At 40.0% G+C, this 27,328-nt stretch overlaps 1 protein-coding gene across 3 annotated transcripts in view; it reads left to right on the forward strand.

Moving 5' to 3' along the window:
- LOC134541199 (BAH and coiled-coil domain-containing protein 1) overlaps positions 1-27,328 on the forward strand; it is a 279,429-nt gene that overhangs the window by 93,300 nt on the left and 158,801 nt on the right. For all 3 annotated transcript variants that reach the window (XM_063384445.1, XM_063384447.1, XM_063384446.1), the window contains exon 2: positions 26,978-27,097. In XM_063384445.1, the coding sequence (XP_063240515.1) occupies positions 27,010-27,097 (88 nt within the window). In that variant the 5' untranslated portion in view covers positions 26,978-27,009. The remainder of the gene's footprint in view (positions 1-26,977; positions 27,098-27,328) is intronic.

Here is a 27,328-nt window from a genome sequence, read left to right on the forward strand (position 1 = left end):
AACAGCTGCGCTAGAAACAACTTATAAAAAAAAGTAATTAAAAAAAACATCTTAACCCTACATTACTGGGGGGGGGGGGGGGGGGGGGGGGTTACCTTTGTAACAAAAGTATAATTAAAATTTTTATTAGGAATAAATATTAACATTAGTTCCCAAATTTTTAAACAATAATTTGCAAAAACGATTGTATTTCGCCACCCCATATAACTATATTTATTTTCTCAATAAACTTTTCCGAATTGTACAGTTGTGTTATTTACTGATGATGTTCTTTAAACAAAACCTCCATTTAAGTGAGAAACTAGCCATGAAATAATACCACAATTCTAACAACTTGGTGTATCAACAAATAAATATTTTTTTCCCTCGACATTTATTTTTTTGTGTTTGCGACTTTTTTTAAATTTATTACGAGTAACTTTGGAACACGTACTTACAATGGTAACAATTGGCGGCTTACCTACTGCATGAAGCTATGTGCGAGTGTGCTAGTGACTGGTTTTAATGTAGTACTACTTATCATCATCATCATCTTGTTTTTGGCAAAGCTGAATTTTTTAAGCGTTATTTACTTTTCCAGCACGTGTTTGCATGTGCTTAATTTTAAGTAAATTTAAGTGCATTGGTCAAATTTTGTTATATTTACCTCTTATCTTCGAACATCTAGTTTAAGCTTAATTCTGCTTTCTATCTTATTGCCTATTTTGTCATCTGTTTTGTTTAATTATGATTTTGTTTAAAATTTCAATGCTTGATTAAAACCAGAAAATGTGGCTAGGTGTAAGGAAACGCGTATCGCCTTAACTTCGCTACCAATTTCCATTAATAAAATAAACAAGTTTTTTTATTGACAGCTGAAACATTCTTTCATCGCATCCTAGGAAAAAAATTGGATAGTTAGCCTAGTTAATTTTGAAAACAAAAGTGTAGGTTAATTTTAGTTATGTAATAATTAGAGACCTGTAAAATTCGCGATTTCAAATCCCTAAAGGATAGACTCCATGATCCTCTATGCACTCGTGCAAATTACATCTGCTGATTGGTTACCGACTCGTAACACCTGTTGACTGGAATGATCGTGATTCGCTAATTCTTCTGTTAAAGATTTTTCATTGGCCCAGAGTCCTTCAAATAAACTGTGGCCCAATCACTGAAGCAAAATAATGTCAAAAGTATTTGGACTCCTATTGCGAAATGAATCCGCGAATTTTACAGGTCTCTAGTAATAATGTGTGTAGAATGACAGTTATTAGGTACACTTAGAGACCGAAAAAATTCGCGGGTTTATTTCCTGATATGCTAAAATTCATATAATTATACTGTTGTGCTGCTTCTACTATTGGTTTACTGTTAATATGTAGGACTCTTGGCCAATTAGAGACAATCAATCAAAGAAGTATCCAATCACAAGTTACCCACTTGAGACGCCTCAAAATTCAGTACGCAATGAACATGCTGAGTTTTCCCAAGTAGGCAGAGGATCGTGTAATCTATTCTGGAGGTCATTGAACTCGCGAATTTTTCCAGTCTCTAGGCACACTCGTCCATTAGTTGGACTAGAGTAAAAACTATAGACTACCGTTTTGAAGTAAATTTTACCACCTCACTGTCATTTATACGTATGAGTGTGTTTCTCCCCCGTCACGGAGATATACGGAAATTTCGCGCAAATCTTAACTCTCGCACTAGACTCATTTATTATTTGGACACGCCTCTATGGCTGTAAGCCAATGGCGGCCGTCTAGAAGAGAAGTAAGCGAATCATAGAGACCTGGAAAAATTCGCGGGGCCAATGACCTTTAGGATAGACTCCAATATCCTTTACACACTCGGGCAAATGCCAACTGTTCATTGGCTGCTGACTTGTGAGTCGTCACGACTGGGTGGCCTGTGATTCGACACTTCTACGAGTGAGGGTCTCTAATTGGCCCTCAGTCCTCCAGATTAACAGTGGGCCAATGGCAGAAGCATCACTAAGGTATAATTATTTTAATTTAGCATAGCACGTAATGAACCCGCGAATTTTTCAGGTCTCTACGATCAGGTAGTGCCGATTAGCAAGAACAAACCGTTTTCTCGGTAAGTTCAGCCAATGGAAATAGCAAAACGTTGGTTGGGCAAGTCTAATCCTTCCGAGTTCCAGCCTGAAGCTAAAGGAATTCGCGAAATTTCCGTGTGTACCGTAAGTTTATAAATAAATAGATAAATAAATAAAGTTTGTGCTGTCGTGAGTTTATGAGCCATGATATTTCCATAGTAGGCATAATGTGTTGAGTGTAAGAAAATGCGAACCGCCTTATCTTCGCCATAAAGTCGATAATGACTTGTAACCTTTGCTCATAACGTTCAGCCAACGGTCACAATACCCGCCCCCAGCTGGGTACTAACGTGTATATAAAAAAATTATCTAAATGCAGAAAAATTGATGCTCTGCCCAAAATAGTAACCACGTCTAAAAAACCACAAATCAGAATGGGGGCAGGCTTAAAGAAAATATTACAAGATGTTAATATCCAACTTAATTCAAAACCTTTAAAAAAATTCTTTACAGCAGAAATTACAGCAGAAAATAAGAGATAGGGTCAGTTTGGTACAGCTAAGAAAAACTACAACCGACATAAAGAGAAGCATCTAACAAAGTAAATAAGACGGTTAAACACGAGGCATTGTGGTTTAGAATGTACCCGGTTTCAAAGTATTTGTGCAACCGACTAGTGACTGTTACAGAATTAATGCACGCTATAAATCTGGCTTTAAACTTTGTATTACGGCTCGCGAAAAGCAGTTCACTTTCATCGAATCTGCGGCGCGCGATTGGGAATTATACTCCCAGCAAAGTCCGGGAGGCTCAGAAACACTCCCGAAGTTTAAACTTCTAGAGTGCATTTTTTCAGCGTTTGCCAATGATTCCAGAACCACACCGGGTTATTTATAGGCAAGTCGTTCATTCAGATATATGCGTAATGCGTAGAGACCAGAAAAATTCGCGGGTTCATTTCCTGATATGCTAAAAATCAAATAATTATACCGTTGTGCTGCTTCTGCTATTGGTTCACTGTTAATATGTAGGACTCTTGGCCAATTATAGACAACTAATCAAAGAAGTATCCAACCACAAGCTACCTACTTGAGACGCCTCAAAATTTAGTACCCAACGCGCGCCGTATGCCCAAGTAGGCAGAGGATCGTGGAGTCTATCCTGGAGGTCACTGAACTCGCGAATTTTTCCAGTCTAGTAATGCGCAGAGACAGGAAAAAAAAATTGCGGATTCATTTCACTACGGGCTAAAATCCAAATAGTTATTATACCTCAGTGCGGCCTCTACTATTGGCTCAGAACTCATCCGGAAGACTGGGCCAATGAGAAGCACTCAGCCAAAGCTGTATGGAATCACACGCTGCTACGTTGGGGACGTCTCACAAGACAGAAGCCGATGAGAGGGTGACATCTGGCCGAGTGTACGTAGAACTGTGGAGTCCCATTAATTACTATTTATTATGTTTATTGCCTATGTTTGTTTTGTTCTTTAGACGTTTACAATGTCTGGTGTTATGTTTTTAAAGTTATTAGTTTAGGTTAGGTTTAATATGATCGGAAGATTATGTAATGTGATTTTGTGTAGTTTATGGTTAGGTCTAATAGCAGGATAAGAGCCTTAACTTCACCATTAGGTAGGCAATGAATAACAAATAAATATAATCTGCGGCCAAAATAACACGCTATCTGTCGACCGATATGCATCAGCAGCATCACCTGTGAAGTGTGGGGAAGTGCAGCCAATACACGCATCAAACCACTACAGACGGTCCAAAACAAAATCCTTAAGACCATTCTCAACAGGCGATACGACACAAGCACACAGGCAATTCATGAAGAAGCAGGAATGAAATTGATCAAGCAATGCATTGAAGACACCAACAGGAAATTCTACGCAACACTACCAACCCACATCAATCCAGCTATAAGAACACTAGGAGTGTACACTGGCATGGACAAAAGAAGACTACACATATAAACACACAATACACTAACAAGGACAGTCAGGCTGAGAGAGCTCAAGTAGGGGATTGCCTGGGGGGGGGGGGGGGGACAGTGCCGGTGGTGAGTATCACCCCTGAGCGCTACGCTAGCCGGATGGGCCCTTCAGGAACCCTGAAAAACAGTAATCAAAGCCTGGCTATCGAGGGAAGTAAATAAATAGGAAAGTAAAGCAAACTACCGATTAAATCAAATACTATGAAACAAGTAAGGGAAATAATTAGATAGGCACACTGATAGTAGCACCTTAACCAAAGCACAAAAACATAACCAACACCCATCATACCACGCAGCACATCACAAACATCACGATCATCACTCACTCATTCAGTCTTTCAGTATCAAACAGGTAATTAAACACACTACCAAGGCATCACCACATTGTGAAGCAGCACTCCCCGTATAAAAGCAGGTAAAAGCTGCATTAGACTCAAGTAGGGAAGCCCCGCCTAGGCGAATATTTACCTAGGGGGGGGGGGTTAGGAATAGAATAGAATTTATCTTATAAATAACAAAAATAAAAATAAATAAAAAAAGATAGGACAGGGAACACAAAACAAAATCAGGCGGATATCATCAAATGGTAAAATGTTTTTTATTAAAATTAAAACAGTAATAGAACCAGGGTAGTTCTAAAAAATACAAACTAACTAAGGATTATTATGTCTCGAACAATATAGGAACTAGGCCCACTTAGACAGGAGGTGCGACCACTGGTCAGGTACTCCAAATCAAACTGCAAAGGTCTCAGGGGAGCCACTCAATAAATGGGTGGTTCTCTTGAGGCTCAGGCAAACATAAAAAAATAAATAAAAAAAAACAGCTACCATAGCCACGAAAAACTATCCACAAGCAACCCAATGCTAGCGATCCCCTTCTACATTGATACGGAATCGCAGTCGAATCACGCAAACTGAGACGGATCTCACGTTACAATGTGTCTGCAATGGCACGCATTACAATGGCAAGGATTAGCCCGGCAGTGCCCAGCGCTTCCGATTACGTTACTCCGTGCGACCAATAGAAGCCGAGCATCTGGCCGCGATAGCAACTAGCAATGTTTGTTTGCGTTCTGAATACGGTATTAAAGACTTTCAAATACAAGAATATTTAGTGTTCGTATTCTATAATAATCTTAACCTACTTTATCATCAAATTTATTTTAATTATTCTTTATGTTTTTTTCTGTATTTATGCAATGCAATGCAAAGTAAAAAAAGGCGTATAGTCATAAATTTGCCACCAATAAAGACGATAAACAAACCAAATGGGGAAAAAAAATTATAGCAAGAGTTAAAGACCCGGAAATTTCGCGTAAGGGCTTCAGGGTAAAATTCAAATATGTAGGTGTACTCAGAGCCCATTTTTTCTTTTCCATTGGCTGATTTCTTAGTGACAATATTTTTTATGTTCTCATCTATCGGCCCTGTCTAATTGGCTTGCTTCTCTCCTGGCTGGGCATTTTTGTCTCACGGTCGCAGAGGGGCGTGTCCAAATAACTGCGGTGGCAATCAAGAACACAGTTGCAACAGTATTTAAGGTTTGCATTCTGACCTGCGACCGTTTTGAATCCGCGGAAATTTCCGTACCTCCTAGCAAGATCTCTGGTGTTAGAATCAGTAGAGACCGTTACGGTAGAATCCAAACGCCGCCACGCACCTTCATATTGCTTCGGTGATTGACTCACGGTTTATCTGAAGGTCTCTCTTGAGCCGATTGGAAAAAAAAACCTTCAACCAAAGAAATATAGAATCGCAAGCATTCCAGCTGAGAGAGGTCTCACAAGTTCAGTAGCCAGTGAGTAGGGGATTGTGGAGTCTATCCTAGAGGTAGTTAGAATTGTAAAAATTGTTCCAGTACATATTTATAATAAAGCAAGGAGATAAACACGAGAGAAATATAAGCTTTGCTGCGTTCGAAAAAAGGTTGGTGGAGGAAGGTAGGTACTAGCTCGCTTTGGGCATTGTTTTAGAGTTCTATTTGTGTAGTTGGAAAACCTTCATGGGGGAGGGTAGGAGTAGCCATGGACTGACAGGACCCGTTATTCGGCGAGGGTTCAACAGCCGGTGGGGTAAAAAAAAAAGGTTAATTGTTAAGGCTTGTTGTGGTGGGGGGGGGGGGGGGGGTTGAGGAGTTCTTTCTCGTACCCGGCGCCTCCACCAATGAGCTCCGACTGTCTTTTGTTTTTTCCTCCAGGCGATTTTTCCAGTTTTCTTCCTGCCCGCGGGGCACGACCTTGGGGCTCCCCGGAGCCAGCTACAGTCGGTCCGCGATAGCCGCGTGCGCCACGCCCCGCTTTTATTACAGTCCGTCCGCGATAGCGCGCTCCCACGCTCACGGATAACGTTAGGAAGCCGGAAAAAATTCCAGCGAATTCATTCCGCGACAGGCTAGATCCCGTAACAGCGGCTGCTTCTGCCTCGAAGCACACCTGGAGGACTCTGGGCCAACGAAAAAATAAAAGGGGGTTGTCTGTAAAGTCGGTTTACGGACGATAATTTTACGTGATAAGGTCACATCAATTTTTTTTTAATTTGCTGCTTTTAAAAAAACCCGCCTTAACCTGTTTGATATTATAGAAGATTTTCTCGTACGTTAGTTGGCCGGTTCTTGCACGCTCGGCTCAGGCGGAACGTGACAATGAGTCATGCTTTTTTGTGCGTGCAGCCGGCGTTCGTCGATTTATAAGACGTTATAAAACGTCAAAAAACACTACAGTCATACTTGTGACAGCTGGACATTTCACATAAAGGAACCAGGGGGGGGGGGGGGGGGAGATACGCGTGGCCGTCTGGCGCGTTAAAAGTTAAAACTACAAAATTTTAAAATACAATTTGGACTATACAACTAAACATTAAATAATTCACGTGAACAATTAAACTAAATAATAAAGTGAACGTTAACGAAATGCGTGGCTGGGAGACAATTTCACGTTTGAACCGCGAGAGTGTTTCTGATCGTTACAACTCTGCAGAGATCCCAGTCCAGTCGCGCGCTGCAGAAACATTACTAGCGGAGAAGTGAGATCAACGCGCCTTTTCGTACACTTGAACACACGTAATCAATTTTCTGCCAATTACATTATAAATTTTTTTTTTTTAAATTAAACTATTCAGCGGGAATAAAATTCGAATCTTGTAGTGATGAAGTTGATAAGGGTCCGTCCATTAATCACGTGATGTTTTTTTAGCAAATTTTTAACCCCCCTCCCCCCTTGTGATTTGTGGTGAGGTTTTAGACTTACCTCCCCCCCCCCCCCCAATAAAACGTGTATTTTTTGGTACAAAATATTTTTAAAAATTTCAGAATATTATCTTTAAATATAGCTATAATCTAATTTAATTCTGGAAAATTAAGCACAGTGATAAAAATGTCCAGACACACATTAAGGTTGCAGGTTTATTCTCACTGCATAAAAATAATAAAGGAAAGGCTTATATGTGATTTACGCGTGTATTCGGCGCCAAAATCACAGTCTCACTGGCGACTGGCAAGCCGAGCCGGGTGGTTCATGTTGCGGCGGGCGGGGATATTGTTGCCTGGCTACGGCGAGTCAAGGTCACGCGTCGCTTTTCGGTTTAGTAGAAATCGGGGCGAAAAAAATAAATACACGTGATATCTCTCTACACCCCCTCCCCCCTTGTGATATTTCGTGATTTTTCCCGACCCCCTCCCCTACTTTCGAGCCTCACGTGATTAATGGACGATCCCCAACGCGATAGAAAACTATCTTGAATTGTGTTTATTTCAAGTTCAAGATCACGAACTAACCATTACAAAATTTAATCAGAAAGTTCTTTCCATGCCACTCAAAATTAAGTGTAGGCATACATTTGCTTTCGGAATGTAATTATTAAATGGTTGCCAATACAAGATAATATGAGATAGTACTGCATTATTGCCACGCACACTTACACACACATATCCATGCAATGGATTAAACTGTTTAGTGATCAGGATTGTTCAGCCTGATTTTGAAGGTCTCTTAAATTTTTATTTAGACTTTATCTTGAGCCCTATATCACATCGGAGCTCTTTTGCTATTGGCTTACATGTTTATCTGGAGGACTCGTCCAATGAGAAACTCTCAACCAAGGAAGTTATAGAATTCACAGGCAAACCTAGCGAGACGACTCAACAAGCCAGGATACAATGAAATGGCGTTATTTGCCCGAGTATACAGATGTATGCGTAGTCTATCCTGAAGGTCATCGAAACCGTGATTTTTTTCCCAATCCTAATGCCTAGAGACCTGCAAAATTCGCGGTTTCGATGGCCTTCAGGGTAGACTGCACATACTCGGGCAAATAACGCAAGTTCATTGACTGCCGAAGTCGTCTCAGCTGGTTTGTCTGTGATTCGATCCTTCTTTGGTTGAGGGTTTACAACTGGTTGAGATTCGTCCAGATGAACAGTAAGCCAATAGCAAAATTATCTAAGAGGTATATGTGTTTGAATTCTGGCATATCACCGAATGAATCCGCAAATTTTGATGGTCTCTACTAATGCCTTGTTTCGACCAGGATATCCAAGGCGCAGGTTGGTACACCTTTATCTCACGCCAGAACAAAAAACTTTCCTTTTTAATTTCACGGGTGACAAAAAAAAAACCCAACATTTCCCTCTCTTCGAATGCCACCCCCGCCTGCGTTTCTTATCAGCTGCAGACACCGTAAAGGCAAAGTTCGGGGGGGGGGGGGGGGTGTCTTTGGGCCGTTTGTGATGAAGGGCGTAGTGAGAAAATTCCCTCAATTTCCTGTCTTATGGGTGGAAGTTGGGTGGTGGGGGGGGGGGGGGGGGGTACGAGAGGTTGATTCTGAGTGGACGCGATCATGTGACATCACGTCTAGACTTTCTCCCCCCTCTTTTTAGTTAACACGAAATTCTCTCCCCTCTTTTTTTTCTTCTTTCTTCTTTCGCCTCGGGGCTTTTCTCCCGCGCACAAAAGGTCTCATAGTCACGATTGACTCAGCAGAACGCTTTTAGCCTAGAGGGGATGGAGAAGTGAGGAATGAGTGTGAGGGGAGTATGCGTGCGTGTGTAGGAGGGGGTAAAGGAGCGGTGAGAAGAGAAAGGAGAGTAAAAAAAAAAGTTCTCCCCCCCCCCCTCTTTTTGCTCTTACTGTCAGCCCCTCCCTTCTTTTTTTTTTTTTATCTCCAACACTGCAGCCCCCAGACAACACAAGGACAGAAGATGAGTCATATGTCGCTGTACTCTTTCCTTTCCATAGCTTTGTCTCCACTGACCTACAAAAGTTTGTTTTCCGCATTACCCTCCACCCATCTTCGCGATTTTTTTTTTTTTTTTTTTTTTTTACCTATTCAAGGTTACAGCAACGTGCGATATTTTCAACTATTACGTCATAAACGTCCGGTTTTAAAGGTGCACCACTGACTGAATTCATCTGACGTTTGCAATGCGCTGCGAAGTTTTCCGAACTGACCTCACTGATGTGTTCGCATCTCGCGCCCATTCCTAGCAACAACTACTGCATTTCTAATGTGATATTAACTCTGTCGGATAATAATCCAGTCTTTCTGTAATTATCTTCATCGTCGGTATTGAACAGCTTATGGTTAAATAAATGTGTGATAAAATGCTTTTAAAACCTTGTTGAATCCAAGATTGGTATCTTTTGTTTTATATTTCTTCCCCGTTTATCTTGGGAAGCCTTCATTTCACAGACGAGAGAGCCACACCCGAAGTTCCCCGAAGTTCATGCTCGCTTTTTTTGTTTACATGATTTCACAGTATCTTTAATGCAGCTATCTTAACCAAATCAACCGTCCACAATGTTTTAAAGTATTTATAATGCAGCTAACCTAACCTAATTGACAATTAGTTATCATGAGTTACAATGAACAAAAAAAAAGAACCGAAGATGCACGATCGGGCGTTTGGCTCTCTCATCTGTGAAAAGAAGGATTCCCGTTTATCTTAGTTATAACCTTTTTGTTTACGTGTAAACATCTTAGCTCTCTGTATATGTCATTTGGCAGGAATAAATTCGTGAATGGAACGGAAGTCGCATGCAACGGAAATGTGTAACAAACCACGACGCTGCCATCTGTGGCGGATGGCGCGAACCAAAGTTCACAAAGCCAAAGGGAAACAAAGGGAAAATATTAACTGTTCAACGAATTTTAACAAGATGGGCAGTGTTTTAAAAAAATTCCTTTGTCGGAAATAAAATCCAGAGCCGGAGTTTAGTAATTTTGTAATTCTCTTTTTCACTTACATCGGATATGTTTTAACTATATAGTTTAAAATTTCGGTCTGCAAATTTGGTAGGTGACGTAGCTGCTCCGGTAGCGAATTCTAGCGGCGGGTGCGGAAACTACGTGTGATTCGCGTCCAGAAATGTAATTGAAAAACACAATTTGGGTGTATTCATCACGCTCGAAATTATTTTAAAGAATTCTGCGTTAATTTTCGTTTCGGACTTTCGTGTCATAAGTGTATTTGCTACGTGAGAACACACGTGTGTTTACTAGTGATGGGTCGTTCGTTAACGATTCGTTCAAAAAGAACGAATCTTTGAGAGACCGAAATCTTGCGATTCGTTCGCGATGTAAAGAACCGGCACTTTGAGAGCCGGTACCTTGAAAGATTCGGAAGAACGAAAACGCGGAGAGAACGAGAGAACGAGAGAACGAGATGAGAGAACCGGTCACGCGCCCGGTCTGATTCGTTCGTGAAATGATTCATGACGTCAGGAGTCTGAAGAATTAGTAATCACAGCGTGCGCATGTTCACAAGAGCAAACGATAACTGATCAAATAAAATAGGGTAACATGAAAAGTATCTATACCTGAAAATGTCAACTGTTATGTAGTGGTTTAAAATAGCTTTTTCACATTCACATACACAAATTTGGAAATAAAAAACTAAAAAAACAAAAAAAAACCGTATGAATTAAAAAATAACAGGGAAAGTAACTACAAATGTTCACACTTACCATTTTTTGGTTAATTAATGTACTTCATTTGTTTCTCTTCATACTGAATTGCAGTAGTATTAAATTTTTGTCTTTTTTCTCTAAATGTGTTGGTCTACATGTAAACACTTTACTGTCACTAGAGTGTAAATAGCCTATATATTAATATTTGTAACTTAATAAGTAATAAAATATAAATAATCTTGTTTCATATACGCAACTGTGATTCACTGGCTACGGAAAGCAATGTTCAAATTCAAATACAAAAACACGTACGTAATACTCTAAAAGATGAACGAGTTACGACACCTGATAAAAGAGCCAGATCCCATACACAGAAAAGAACGAATTGACCGAGATGAACGAATCGTTCTGAACGAATCATCTTACAGAACTGATCCAAAAGAACCGATTCGGTCAAAAGATCCGTTCTGCCCATCACTAGTGTTTACTCATTCCCGAGATTAGATGTTACACATCTCTGGTGATTGTGTATGTGTGTGTATATATGTATATATATGTGTGTGTGTATATATATATGTGTGTATATATATAAATAAAGAAACAACGCTAAGTAGAAAAAGAAATAAGCTAGTTTCAGGGATGCTGGAGGCTGAATTTCCTATTTCTTTCAGAAAATTAAAAATTATGAGTAAATTGTTTAAGTAAATTATCAGAGCATTTTTTTTTTTTTTTGTAATTTCGGACGGAAAAGGTAATACGGGTTAAGAGGCAAAAATTCGGTAAAACTTCAGAAAACTATTTTAAAAAAACATGAAAATTTAAACAAAATAGTTTGGAACCCTCTACGTGTGTGTGTGTGTATGTACGTCCACACATATTTTTTTATATATATAAATAAATATATATTATACGTGGACATAGAAGAGGCCAAGCAAGTCCACATGTGGAGTTGCACAGCTACAGTCAGTCGCTCGTGAAACACATAGCTCACGCCTGCCGATGTTGGCTTTTTTTTTTATCTCAACTGTGTGTTAAAAAAAAGGGAGGGAGGGGTAAGGGGCTTTTATTATCGCCTGTGGGCCTTGAAGCCTTGGATGTAACCCTCCCCCCCCCCTCTTCATTTTCTTCTTCTTCTCTTCACCCATTCTTGAGTCGTGCGCACCAGCATCTGGTGACCTTGGAAACAAATTTCCTCCTCGCTGCGCGAGCACTAGTGGTAGAAGACCGGGGTTTATAAACAACGCAACAACGCAACACGTAACAACGCAAGAAAAGGAAAAAAAAAAAAAAAAACCAGTCATGGGGACTGTCAACAGAAGTGAAAACTCAAAACCTTGTTTTTAAATGTGTAATCCGTAGGAACCCGGAAAAATTCGCGGATTAAATGACCTCTAGGATAGCCTCCATTATCCTCTGCATTTCTCAAGTAAACAAGCGTGTTCATTGGATACTGAATTGTAAAGGCGTCTCCGCACTGGTTAGCTTGTGATTCGACGCTTCTTTGGTCATTGGCCCAGAGAGCTCCATTTAAACTGCGAGCCAATAGCAGAAGCAGCAGAATTGTACACATGTTTGAATTTCAGCCTATCACGAAATGAATCCCCGAATTTTTCCGGTCTCTAGTAATATGTCATCATTTCTACGTCAAATGTACGTAAGAAGATTATTATGGTTATTATATCAGTACGATGTCAGCATGATATCATTTATCCTTACATCGTTTTTTTATTAGTCACAACAGATGTCAGTGGTATGTAAAAAATTACGTAAAAATTCATTACCCAGCTATGACTTACCAGTGATGTCAGACCTAGGTCATGTATTCACGTAGTCAAATTAACTTCACTTACTGCTACTACAGCCATGTCGGTGACGCGAACTCACAAGATTTCACCCATCCAAGAAAGAGTCCAACACGCACATGATACAGTCGAGTATATACAATGTATTAGTGTTTATATGCATGTACATGTACACAGGCCGCTGCGATTCGCCAGTCTGGCGCAACACGTCACTAGCATGTCGGTGACGCGAACCCATAAGTTCTGCCCTCTACCAAAAAATCGTTCATCGCGGCTAAAGAAGCTTTCACTTCAATAATTAGTTTGTATAACACTCAAGTTGCAAGACTTCACCTACCCTATGAAAAATTCGCGGATTAATTTCGTGAAATGCTACATTTCAAATAATTATACCTTAGTGCTGCTTCTGCCGTTGGTCCACTGTTAATCTGGAGGACTGAGGGCAAATTAGAGACCCCCACTCTTAGAAGTGTCGAATCACAGGCAACACAGTCGAGACGACTGACAAGTCAGCAGCCAATGAACAGTTGGCATTTGTCCGAGTGTGTAGAAGATAGTGGAGTCTATCCTGGAGGTCACTGAACTCGCGAATTTTTCCGGTCTCTATCTATGACTTCAAAAATATGATTTCTAATGCTAAATTTTTTTTAAGTGTAATATCTTAGCTCTCGGTATACGGCATTTTATTGGAGGAATATTGTGAATATAAAGGAAGTCGCATGGAACAGGACCAAAGCTGGGGTTCAGTAATTTTTTGTCAAGTCTTTTATTTCTCGCTTTTATCGGAGCCGTTCTCGTTGTATAGTTTAAAATTTCGGGGTTGCCAATCAAATGATTCGATAGTCGACGTAGCTGCTCCGGCAGCGAATTCTAGCGGCGGGTATGGAAACTACGTGTGATTCGCGTCAATAAATGTAATTGATAAACAATTTGCATACATATTTGTCACGCTCGGCATTATATTTAAAAAAAAACATATTTCGTGTTTTAGTTTCGTGTTATAAGTGAGAACACATGAATTTGCTAGTTACCGAGGGTAGATTTGTAGATTTTACACATCGCTTGGGGAGTACTGAAAGATTCGCGCACATTTTTTTTTTGTGTGAGAAATCTGCCTTTGATGTTGTACAATTTGCAAATAGATGGCCGAATGTATGTACAGTGTTTTTTTAAAAATGTGAGCTACGGTTTTTGTAGAAGAATAAAATTACTTCTTTTCTCTTATCAAACCCTTAGTTTATCATTATATAATTTTATTGTAAAAATAAAGCACAAAAGCTTAGAATTTATTTAATTTATTTTTAGAAACTAATATTAAATTATTGTAGCTTCACTTCCTTTGCTGAAAGCATAGAGAAGTTGAACGGTGCTGGTTTCCGGTGTATTTGTTAGTGCTTTACCTTATCTTGTTGCATCCGAATACTGCATACACATCCCTACATACATCAGCAAATGTAGCCATAATGTAAAGGGCCCATCTCCAAGGGATGGAAGGCACCCGAATAATTTTACTGCTAGGACCACCTGTTGACTTTTGGTCGTAGCCATTTTGAGTCGTGATATCTACGAATATTCTCAAAACGTAAATAACGACGACCAATTATAATTTTAATTTAGCGTGGATGTTATGAAAATATTTTGAATCACAAAATATTAAAAATACTTATGAGCTTTGGCCTTTTGGTATTTTTTTTAAATTAACGGTAATATTTGTCTCTATTTTTTGAGTTATCACCTACGCTTATTACGTTTTTTTAAAACTAATCTCATGCCTAAAATCTGAAGTAACATTGTATACAAACCCAAAATAGAACACGATTCCGAAGGTAATGGACTTAAAGATGCCTTTTTTTTTTTGCTAGTAGTTAATGGGACCACCCAACAGATAGCGTCGCATGTCGCGCAAAACATGGTATCAGTTTCCACTTCTATATCTTCCTCATTGTTCTATGGTACAAAGTAAATGGTGCCCACTATAGCCTGATTGGTACTGCCCAGCTTAACAATAAAAAAATATTATTTTGTGTACCATTGTCAGTTATTATAAGACCATAAAATAGCGTCTATTGACAGTACTAGTACAGTTGTAGTCATTACGAACACCAATTATTATAATTCACGTGAGTAAACTATTTGTAGCAGACGGGCACTGTGAATGCCACTAGTTAAATTATGTGCGCTAATCAAACAGAGCAAAAAAGATTAAAAATATTAAATGATACAAAAAATTGTTGCAAAAAAATTGTTGAAATCTACTTGGCGTCTTTCAGCTTCGTCACCTTAGAAATAAAAATAATAATAATACGGAATACCACCAAACATAAAATTATTTTAGAAATTCTCATTCCAAAATTTTCCTTTTCAAAAATACAATGTTTCAGATGTACATCTGGCAACAGAGCCACGCCGAAACAAGTGCTGGCGCGAGTGGCATAGATGGTGCATTGGGTAGATGGAGGGACTGAATGCCCGTTGAAACGCGTCCTCCGAGCTGAAAATCAAACATGGGAGCCTTTGAATATATATACTGTATAGAAGTCGCGAGTGGATAGGATTTACTCTACGTTTTTCAGAAGCTTATGATGAGCAGCTTGGGAACTTCACCGCTGCAGTGCGCTGCCGTAACGCCCTGTATCGTCTTAGTTGTTATTTACACGTTAGAGCGCAGCGCTGTCGCCCGCTGTCATTCCCCGCACCCCTCATCCATCATTCACTGCAGCTCAACGTCGTTCAACGGGAGGGGGAAGGGGTGTTTGAAGAGTTCGACACTTGTCCGCTAGGGACCACCACAAGTCGATGCCCTAGAGACGGTGGCGATTGCGGCGGTGAATTAACCAACTACCTCAAAACCGTATTAGAAATTTTAACCTGGGCTGGCGACTTCTATACAGTATATATATTCAAAGATGGGAGCGAAGGGTCGGGTTCGGACGACGAGGCAAGCGTGGCCGCGAAAGGCGCGCGTTTCCCGGGGGGTCGACCCGTCCCTCGCCGGGAGAATGGTCGCGGCCAGCCCCCGGGTCCTCCGCGGACGGCGACGCACCACAACGCCGAAGGTACAATAACGCCGAAAACCATAACGCCGAAAACCATAACGCCGAATGCCAAATTGACTACAACGCCGACAGCTAGAAAACTGCCGTGTACCACAACGCCGAATTACCAAAACGCCGAAATACATTAAAGCCGAAAAATGTCATTGCAGGACTGCCACAAAGGTTAGGGAAGGTTAGGTTAGGTTAGGTTAGGTTAGGTTAGGTTAGTTTAGTTTAGTTTAGTTTAGTTTAGTTTAGTTTAGTTTAGTTTAGTTTAGTTTAGTTTAGTTTAGTTTAGGTTAGGTTAGGTTAGGTTAGGTTAGGTTAGGTTAGGTTAGGTTAGGTTAGGTTAGGTTAGGTTAGGTTAGGTTAGGTTAGGTTAGGTTAGGCTAGCCTAGCCTAGGTTAGGTTGGCTTGTGGTATTTCGGCGTTAAGATACATTTAAGAAACACACACATTCATTCAGTTGTTTTTCATTTTGCTCCTGTGCCCCCCTACCCCTGTCCAACCAGCATCATTTTTCGGCGTTGCTGTATTTTGGCGTTGTGGTACACAGCAGTTTTCTAGCTGTCGGGAGTTGCGGTCAATTTGGCATTCGGCGTTATTGTATTCGGCGTTAATGTACGTTCGGCGTTGTGGTAACGACCCTCCTCGGACCAGCCACTGCTATCTCCTGGTGCTCCGATCGCTTGGAGCAGCCACCAAGGGTTCCCTAGCCCTGATGCGGAGTCGACATGGTGAGTGACTACACAGCTCCGGTGCTAGCCTGGACAGCTGGCAGAGGTTGGATAGGCACCGGGTGTTTTGAGGGGTCCCGGTGTGATGTAGGCGCCAGCAGTGCTCAGGACACAGCCAACTGTCTGGTCAGCTGAGTGTGATAAAGGGACTGAGGCGGCGACTATGCTGGGTTGGTTGGTCATTGCAGAAGCTCTAATACCTCCCCGATCAAACAACAGGGAGAGCGATCCCTAGCAGTTCTGCTTTAATTTATATAGCTCTGGAATGTAAAAAAAAAAAATTGGTTGTCTGTAAAGTCGGTTTACGGGCGATAGTTTAACGTGACAACGTCATAACAAAACATTGATGAAGTGATTGCATACTTTACGAATAAAATTGAATCATTTTTATTGAATTATCACTATGTTGTATGGATACAAAGAAGGAGTGAAATGGAATCTACAATTTAATTTATCAGTTTACTTTTATTTGCACTCATTAATTCAAATATGTTTATCACTTTAACGAAGAGATTATTTTAACTATAACTTTTATACATGTTTGCTATTTAACTTCTTCCAATCTGTGTTATTAAGTCAAGGATAGGACGATGATAGGAAAAGTAGGAAACGAATGGGAGTGTTTCAATTTTAATGTGCCTCGAAAAAGTCAAATCGATGGTTGTTCCAATCGAGTGGAAGAGAGATAGATGCGGCGCAAGCGTACAATGAGTGTAACGGGACACAGCGTAACGGGACCTTGTGCGTAACGGGACACTTTTTCGTGCGTGCAGCCGGCGTTCATCGATTTATTAGACGTCACGTCAAAAAACTCGGACGGGAGGTTCAAATCCAAAGTGTTACGTTTATTGTGTTAGTATAAGTACTCGACGACGACTGATTGCTTAGTGACAGAGATTTTAACTTCAAAGAAAGCATGCTTTATATCAATTGTGGTATGCCACACCACAAAAATATGTGGATACTTAAATAAAGTGAATTAATTTGTTTGACTGATAATAACTTTTTCATTACTTTTCACAATCGATGTAGCTATGTTAGTAATATATGTTATGAAATCTACTATCTAGCAGGCGTGTCCAAAACTACTTCGTAAAACTAGAGTTTCTCCCCCACTTTCTGTATTGCAAACTAAGCATAAGACACACTATAGCATCACGCAGTCGCTATCTTCGAACTGTTACATTTGTTAACGCTATCTTCGAACTGTTACATTTGTTAGTTTTGTAATTCGCACTATGCCGGTTCGTGGTAGGAAAAATGTTCTCTCCTTCGTGCTTAAAAGGGTAGTTTCCTCAATTATTTTGCGTCCATAATTTAGTATTTATGTCCGTGATACTTAAGTTTAATCAATAACCTAACTTAAGTTGACAGTTTTTAATTGTAAATGGGTTTTATCTCTCAAAAAAGGCAAATTTATATTTCAAGCCGAGAGCATGTACTATAAACAAATAAAATTACAAAAAAAAAATTCTTTAGTTTTTTGTAGGTTTTTGGAATGTGAAATTTTTATTTATCTATGAAGGCCGCATTCGAATGTTTATTTCGAAACGGTATAAACGCACTATTACATACTCAAATTTAATGAGAAGATTGGAATAAAAAACGGTCTTTGAAGTTTTCCAAAATTGTTAAATGAAACTTATTAAATCGATGTAAGCATTTATAAACGATTTCCAGCAGTTATATTCATTTCAGATCATGACCAAAAATACAAATTTGTAGCAGACTAATAATAGGGAGTACCAACCACCCCTCTAAGCCTTGGTTTCTTAACGCCTAGTTAGGCCTACATAATTTTCTTTTTGCCACCACACATTTTTTTAAATGTCATTCTTGTATCAATTATTATGCGTGACTTATTCACAGCGCGAAAATAACCTTTTATAAGTAGGCCTATTTGGTGTCTAAATTTTGCCACCAAATAGTAAAAAAAAAAACCAAGAGTTTTATTGTGATAAATTTACGATTAGTCCGTAAATAACAGCAATTACAAAGAAATTTTTTTTTATTTAACACCATAGACGGTAAACAACATATCTATACGTCGAATAGCGCATTGGGTCACATAGCCTGAATTAAGTATCCATTAACATTAATATATTTTATATAATGAATCACTTGTGAATAGATAATTATATATGTTATGTAGCAAAACAGCTTAGGCTATGTGGTTACGTGTTTGCAGGAAATAATCAAGGCCGGGTTCATACATCGACGCAAAAAACGCAACGCAATCATCGGCCAACTTGTAACTTCTTCCGTTCCCGCCTTTCGCATTTTGAAGTGAAATGTTCCGAAGACTTTCAATAAGGCGTAGACGTTGCGTGTATACAAGGCTGCGAAGTTGTTTTTATTATATTTACCGCATTTTCACTTGTTGAACTTTCTCGCAGAGAAATAAAATGAAACTTTTTAAATAAAGTTATTGAAGATTTCATTCGTATATGAATTATCAGTAGAAGCAGAAGGAATATGTTTTCTACGGTTTTAAAATTTAAATTTGTTGTGTAGGTGACATCTTACCACTTGACGTGCTTTATATTTATAAACAACCGTGATTTCATTGCGTTGTTGCGTTCCTTGGGTAGTTTATAAACCAGGTCTTCTTACAAAAGATACGTACGCTAAATTTAGGTTGTGAATATGTGACTCCATCTTTGTTTAGTGTTCCAATTCACATATGAGTGAAAACTGACTGTCGTGAATATCTACGATGTAACGAGATTTATCAAACAACGTCACATAATGAATGCCAAAAAAAAAAAAAATTAAAAGCGATAACATTATATTTTTCAAAAAAAAAAAAAAATTGTACAATCGTAGGCATTCGGGTACCTAGTGGTTTTTGCTAAATTATATGTTTCTCTCCTGCAGAATAAAAAAAATAACACCACAGAGAAATAAACAAACCCATTTTGGTTCCTTTTCACCAGTAGTTCGTCTGTGAGAAGTTTTTAGGTTCAACAATACTAAAAGAAAAAAAAGTAAATTAATGCTCTCTCGTAATTGCCAGAAGCAGGCTAGATCAGGAAAGGGAAAAATAATTGTCCGCGATGAATTTTTTTTTTTTTTTTTAATTCTTTGCTGAGCCATGATAAATGAGTTGTCGAATCGTCGCAAAAAAAAAGTGTCTTCTACAGTTTTTATGTCGTTACTGTTTTAGGCAAATTAATAGATCATCTCGAATTAAGACCTAATTATTTTCCCTCCCTTCAAATGAATTATTGTTTGAAATTTGACAAGTTTTCTCGCTAACAGTACCTATGGTCTAATGTTCGTAAACAAAACCACAGTGTGGGATGTTTCACAAGCGACAGTTGGGTTAGGTAACGTGTCAAATTCGAGACACCGACTAACACAATCAACCAATAGCAGCTGTACTTAACATGAATATAAATTTTGCTCTTGATTACATATATGCAATTAGATTGGTAGACACGCAACCTTTCAGCCCATTGCAAAGATGTTAAGTGCTACTTGTATGCACCTTGTAATGCATACGGCAAGCTATTTGTCCTGACGTCCGTCGGTTGTGAGGAAATTTTATATTCGTTCGAGTCCGTTACTATACAAAACTGTTTTTTCCCGATACATTTCGTCAGTATGCGTTTTAACTTTCCTTGGAAAGACGGACTATATATATATATATATATATATATATATATATATATATATATATATATATATATATATATATATATATATATATATATATATAACAGCTAGCATTAAATTAAGCGGAAAAATAAATGTCATTTTTTTAAAGTTTTTTTTTGGGGGGGGGGAGGGGGTGGTTTGATGGTGAAAAAAAAGGGGGGGGATAAGTTTTATCAAGTCTACGAGACCGTAAATTGTATGGCGTGCACTTAGAAACGTAATGCCACGCTGTAAATAATTATAATAATTTATTCTCCGGAGCCGTTGTCTTTTTTTTATTTTTTTTTACAGTCCTCAGTGCTTTTATTTTTCCCCCTCACCCTCAACCATAACCTGCTGTCAAGTTCGTGACGGGTGAGCCCCGCCCACTTTTCTCCCGTGGCCCCGCCCACCTCGCCCGACAGGCCCCGCCCACAGAAGGCGCGGCCAGAGTCGGCCCCGCCCCTCCTCCCGGGGCCGCACTGTTTGTCTCGTCTCCTCCTACTTACTCTGTTCTGCCCCTGGCTGTTCTTCTTTCCTTCATCCCGGGGAAAATTGGAAATATTTCAAATGCCGCGGCGTTGGAGTTAGTTGGGGTGGGGGTGGAGGGAAAACGAGGAGCATTATGGGAACAGACGTCTCGCGCATTATGCAACGTGGGTTCGTTGGACCTCTTGCTATGGCGGGGGAGGGGGGGGGGGGAGAGAGAGAGAGAGAGAGAGAGAGAGAGAGAGAGAGAGAGAGAGAGAAAGAGAAGTAGGGGGTCTATTTATACGCGACTAGACCCCGCTAATAATCACGCTCATTAAAGAATCATTGATGAGAGCGAGACCAAGGTTGTTACACGGCAGCATCCGTACCGTAGTGTGAAGGCTAACTTACCCTACTTACAGCTATGACGATTTTATGGTACGCAATGTAAACAAACCGCGAAAAAAAAAGCAACGATAATTTTTTAAATTGTTTTTTAAATTTATATATATTTTTTAAGTTTGTTCATCTTAGTAAAACAAAGTGTTTTTTTTATCAAACTAGTTGCATGTGAATGAGTTTGTAAAAATTATTATATGTTAAATATTAATTCCTGCCAGAAAATTAGATAGCTAAACCATATCTAACTTTAAAAAAACGTTGCCTGTCTCAATGCTCATGCTAGTTACTAGAAATTCAAACAATTATTAGTAGAGACCTGCAAAATTCGCGGATTCATACGGTGATAGGCTAGAATTCAAACACATAAATATACCTCTTAGATAATTTTGCTATTGGCTTACTGTTCATCTGGACGAATCTCAACCAGTTATAAACCCTCAACCAAAGAAGGATCGAATCACAGACAAACCAGCTGAGACGACTTGCAAGTCGGCAGCCAATGAACTTGCGTTATTTGCCCGAGTGTACAGGGGTATGTGCAGTCTATCCTGAAGGCCATCGAAACCGCGAATTTTGCAGGTCTCTAATTATTATGTAGTAAATCCGGGATTGATTATTTATTTTATTGAGATATATAAAATGGTTCTGTCAGATATGATGATAATTATGTACCAACATCTAATAGCAGTATGATTGCATTAATGTAGATTTTTGCGGCCATCGTCAGAGATTTCTTAACAGTCTACCCCTGATGATGGCGACTGCATTGAGAACCCGAAACGTAGCTTAACTATTAACTTTTTCTGACGCAGCTAAGATCCACAAGCTAATAAACCTCAATTTTTATGTAACTTTTCATTTTAGTCTACATATTAATAAATTAAATATAACGTTTTTCTAGCTAAGTAACCTGTGTTAGTTATTCTGGTTATGCGAACGCCTAGGTACCCAAGGTTTCAACCTCTAAAAAAAAATTGTCCAAAGCTGAATTTTTTCACGGTAGTAGATTCTACTGTGCTTAATAACATACCGAAAGTTTACCGCTGTAGACCTTCTGCGTATCACCGAAAACGTGCAGTTAAGTCCTAAATAATAGCTTCACCAAACAATTAACTACAAACATTTTTCTACTTGAAAAACTTTTCGGTATGTTTTTACTAAATATGGACTATATTCAATAAAAATAGGGGGAAAAAAAATTTATTCAAATTTACGAGGAAGGAAATGATATATTATATAAATATGAGGCGCTCGACGTGGAAATCGCTTAAATAAAAGTTGTTGCGTATTTCGTAAGCTTTAAGTTGGTATATTTGTTGAAAGTCTGGCACAATATATTATTCTAACTTCTGAAGCGTTCCGATCTGCGGCGAGGCTAAAAGTAGTTCGGGCTGGGACTATTTTCGCTCCTAGGAAACAAATATTTTTTTTTTAATATAAAGAAAATTATCCCAGAGCTGATTTTTCGTACAATGGACAGAAGGAAAAAAAAAAGTTTATCGGTAACATATCAAAAGTTTACTACCGCAAAAATTTTTGCGTCACACCATAAACGTGCATTTTAAGTCCTAAATGATAATTTCTTTCCAATAAACTGGCGTTATTTGCCCCGAGCATACAGAGGACTGTGTAGTCTATCCTGAAGGTCATCGAAACCGCGAATTTTTGCAAGTTCCTAACTATTAGTACCCTTGAGATGACGAATACAAATAAGGAATGGTTTCAATCGTAAATTGTATTAAGCATTCACACAAACCCGGTGTTAGTATCAAGTAGTTTTTTCTTGGGGTTTTCTATTGTTTAATACTGTGCTAAAACCCGTGGTATGTTTTCGGCCAATCATGAGCTCTGAACATCCTACTACGTCGTCACGTAAAAATTTATTTTAACAATAAAAAAAAAGATAATGCGTTTGTTGGCTTATTGTGCCAAATATTATTTTCTTTTGTTCATTATAGCGCAACGGAGTACAGCTACAATTACCACGGTCTAAGTTCCAAAGTAGAAAAAAATGTTATTTCTGCATGTAATTTTGCTATTCCTAACCCCATTATATATTTTATTCTGTTCATAATTAATTTTTCGATAGCTAAAACAACCAAAACAAACAAATAAGTGGGGTTAACAGTTTAGACGCGTTTAGTGGGATGTTTTCCGGGATATCCGTCTCCGTTTACGTTGATCCGTCTCAGTTTACGCGATGCGTCTCCGTTTACGCGCCATTGTATAAAGAGCTTTAGTGTTGAGAAATCCGTCTCCGTTTACGCGCCATTGTTTAAAGAGCTTTAGTGTGGAGAAATCCGTCTCCGTTTACGTGCGATTGTATAATAGGGTTTTAGCGTGCAGGAAAAACAAAAATTACACGCGTCATGACGCTGGCGACTTCACGCGGCTAAGGGCGGCGACTGCTGTGAATGGTTACTTCCGTCCGCGACAGAGCGCAGCGCTGTCTTCGTAATTGCATTCGCGCTCGGCAGATAGCGCCAGCGGGCACCTAGGGGAGCGCGCGCTAGTTCCCCGAGTCGCCGCAGGGCGCTGCAGTCGCCGTGCAATATCCGGCCCAGCCCGTTCCACAATTATTATTACCGGCGCTATTCCTCAAATGATATTACCTTCGCTGACGAATGTGTTCTGAATTTAATTAGCAGTTGGATTTAGGGGCGTATGGTTTGGGGAGTGTTGGGGGCGACATACGTTAATTTAAAAACTTTGGTATGGCTTCTAATATTTCGTGTTTTTGCGTATGACTTTAAATAAATTCACTATACAATCATAATCCTATTGTTTATAATTTTTTTTTCCCCCTACTATACCAAACAAGTCATTATTTAGTGTTTTTTTTTTAAATGTATATAAGGCCCCCGCCTACCCGGGCACACACACGGTGCGCAGAGCTTCAGGAAAAACAACGCGATTTGAAAACTACTCAAGATATCCGAAAAGCATTTAAGAGTTCGCTGTGGGCCGAAACTTACTTTTTATTTCGGATTAAGTTTATTAAAATGTGCGTTTAGTAGAGTGGAAATGGCTAAGATGAGTGTTTTCGGAGTAATTTTTTTAGGCGTAAAACAACCAGTACAAATAATTGAAAGCACTCACGGGACTTGCGTTACACCTTTATCTTCATTTCTCCGTCATATAATGTTACGGTCACCGCTCAAGTTTCATAGTGTTATCCTGTGACGACGAGAAGACAGCGCACTAGTTCAGAGCCTTGCGATTAGAGACGATACCGCGCTAGAAATACGAGGGAGCGACGCGCTTATCATCCCGCCTCACTTGATACACATACACCCCTGAAAGACGAGTAGGTATTTATGTCACTCCTAGCACGCACTGAAAGCATGGAATCATATGGTGTGGTGGCGATCAGATATATTGGAGGCGGTACCTTCTTTGTGCAATGTAAATATTGTGCTTGGCAGGAATAAATGGGTTAGAAGTAAATCGATTTGTTCTTTAAAAATCGATGCATAGTGTACAAAGAAAAAAAAAAATGGGTGCGTGTGCTTACGTACGCGCGTGAGAAGTTATACTTCTTCGGCATCATTAAAACATAGTTTTTAATTGCATGCAAATAATTCTCCATGCTAGCGTTATTCTCCATGGTAGCGTTAAACGTTTAACGCAACCTTGTTGGAAGTCGCATTAGAAGTATAACTTCAATAAATCGATCATCAAATCTTTTGAAGTTATACTACCAATGCGACTTCCAACAAGGTTGCGTTAAACGTTTAACGCTACCATGGAGAATAACGCTACCATGGAGAATTATCTGCATGCAATTAAAAACTATTTTTTAATGATGCCAAAGAAGTATAACTTCTCACGTGCGTACCTAAGTACACGCACCCATTTTTTGTCCGTATCTTCACAACAGAGGACCAGCCAGAAACTCGTGATGAACTCGCCACGCACGCATCTCTTCTGTGGGTCGCCGTTTCCATTAAATGGCCGGACGAGTGAAGGGGACGAGTATGATTTATTCAGGCACGCACTAAAAGCTTTGAATATATATACTGTATAGAAGTCGCGAGTGGATAGAATTTACTCTACGTTTTTCAGAAGCGTATGATGAGCAGCTTGGGAACTTCACCGCTGCAGTGCGCTGCCGTAACGCCCTGTATCGTCTTAGTTGTTATTTACACGTTAGAGCGCAGCGCTGTCGCCCGCTGTCATTCCCCGCACCCCTCATCCATCATTCACTGCAGCTCAACGTCGTTCAACGGGAGGGGAAGGGGTGTTTGAAGAGTTCGACACTTGTCCGCTAGGGACCACCACGAGTCGATGCCCTAGAGATGGTGGCGATTGCGGCGGTGAATTAACCAACTACCTCAAAACCGTATTAGAAATTTTAACCTGGGCTGGCGACTTCTATACAGTATATATATTCAAAGCTAAAAGCGTCTTCCGACACGTGACTGGGATAATTCAGGTGTTACCACCCTTTCGTGCCTGAATTCTGACAGTATTTATTCCTCCTATGAATACTGTTTTTTTTTGTTTTTTTTTATAAGTTATTTGGTATACCACTTTTTTTTTCACTATTACGCAACCATATAAAATTATTCTTTTCACAGCCTTCCTTCAAGTCAATTTAAACATTACTCGTGTTTTTTTTGGTAACTTTCCGTTATTATCTGGGCGTATATTATTTTGGCCGCATAAACCGTAAGTGCCCCTAGAGAATGTAAATCTTACTATGTTAGTCGCAAAAAACTACGTATAGTAATTTTTTTGGGCTATCACTTTTATACTTAGTTGCCATATAACCAAGAAAAAAAGTTAATTTGTAAATATTTACTATTAGCCGTAGAAGTTTTGATGTTAAATTTACAATATTGTGATATCAATGGCGATAGGTATGAGTTGTGTAGTTTATGAGGTTATGTTTTGTGTAGGTACTGTCAGTGGTGTAGCCAGGATTTGTGTATGGGGGGTGTTAAGAAGCGTAACCCCCCCTCCCCCTCTATTAAAGCGGCGGGGTCCCGGGAAAATTTGGATTTTAAGGTGTAAAATAGTGCTATTTTAGCAGTTTTCGGTACTTAAATTTAAATACAGTAGAACATCACATATCCGACCATGACGGGACCGGGCCATGGTCGGAACGGCCAAAAGGTCGGATATCCGTAGGAGCAAAAAAAAAAAAAAACGCCTTTCCCAGCTATACAGTTTGTACAGTAATACAACTTTATTTGTAAAACTGTTGCTGTATACATTTCAAACATTTACTTTTGTTAAATTATAAATGAGACGATAAATACAATGTAAGCATACCTAATTTAAAGAATTCAGTAATGTATTTTTGTTTCAGTTTTGCCAAATCTTGATTTTGCAGAAGTGTCCCTCCACTTTTTCTACCCACAATACATTACGTTACGTTAAAAAAAAAAAAAAAACACAGAACAGTACAAGATTATAGTAGGAGCACATTCTGCACCAACAATCACGGCTGAACTGAACAGTTTGCGACACGAAGACATATTGTAGATGCGTCACTTTTTCAAGTCTGAACAGGCTCGCCAACCACGGAGACTAGGTCGGATATCCGGAGGAGTCGGTTGTGGGAAGGTCGGATATGAGGGGTTCTACTGTATTGTAATGGTAAAAATTTTATTAATTTTAATATGAAATTTGTTTGAGTGATGAATAAGAAATTAATTAAAGATTTGGAGCTGGGGGGGGGGGGGGTTGAACCCGTAAAACATCCCCCTCCCCCCTGGCTTCGCCCCTGGGTACTGTATCGGTGAGCTGTTGTCATTTGTCCAGCCGGCGCGGCGCGGCGGTACCTGCAGCGAGTTTTGCACGGCGGATTATAGGTTATGTTTGTCGGTCCCTGTGTACATACTGTAGCGACGAGCTGCTGCGTCATTGTTGCGAACAAGCGGCGCGGTATCTGCAGCGCGTGTTGCGCGTGGGTCGACTGCGAGGTTGTGTGTTCCGTGTTGCAGGCGGCGGCTTCCACCAGCCCGCGGTGTCCGCCATGCTGGGCGGCTCGCCGGGCTCCCCGTTCCGCGCCGGCACCGGCCATCGAGCGCCCTGGCCCCCGCCGTCGCTGCCTGCCGCCGAGGGTGAGAGTCACCCTCCCTCCACTCTTCAACCCCCTCCCTCCACTCTTCCACCCCCTCCCTCCCTCCCGCCAATCTTCATGCCCCTACCTCCCTCCCACCACTCTTCAACCACCTCCCTCCATTCTTCAACCCCCTCCCTCCACTCTTCCACCCCCTCCCTCCCTCCCGCCACTCTTCAACCACCTCCCTCCACTCTTCAATCCCCTCCCTCCCGCCACTCATCAACAACCT

This window comes from Bacillus rossius, chromosome 18 (assembly GCF_032445375.1).
Source record: "Bacillus rossius redtenbacheri isolate Brsri chromosome 18, Brsri_v3, whole genome shotgun sequence".
NCBI lineage: Eukaryota > Metazoa > Arthropoda > Insecta > Phasmatodea > Bacillidae > Bacillus > Bacillus rossius.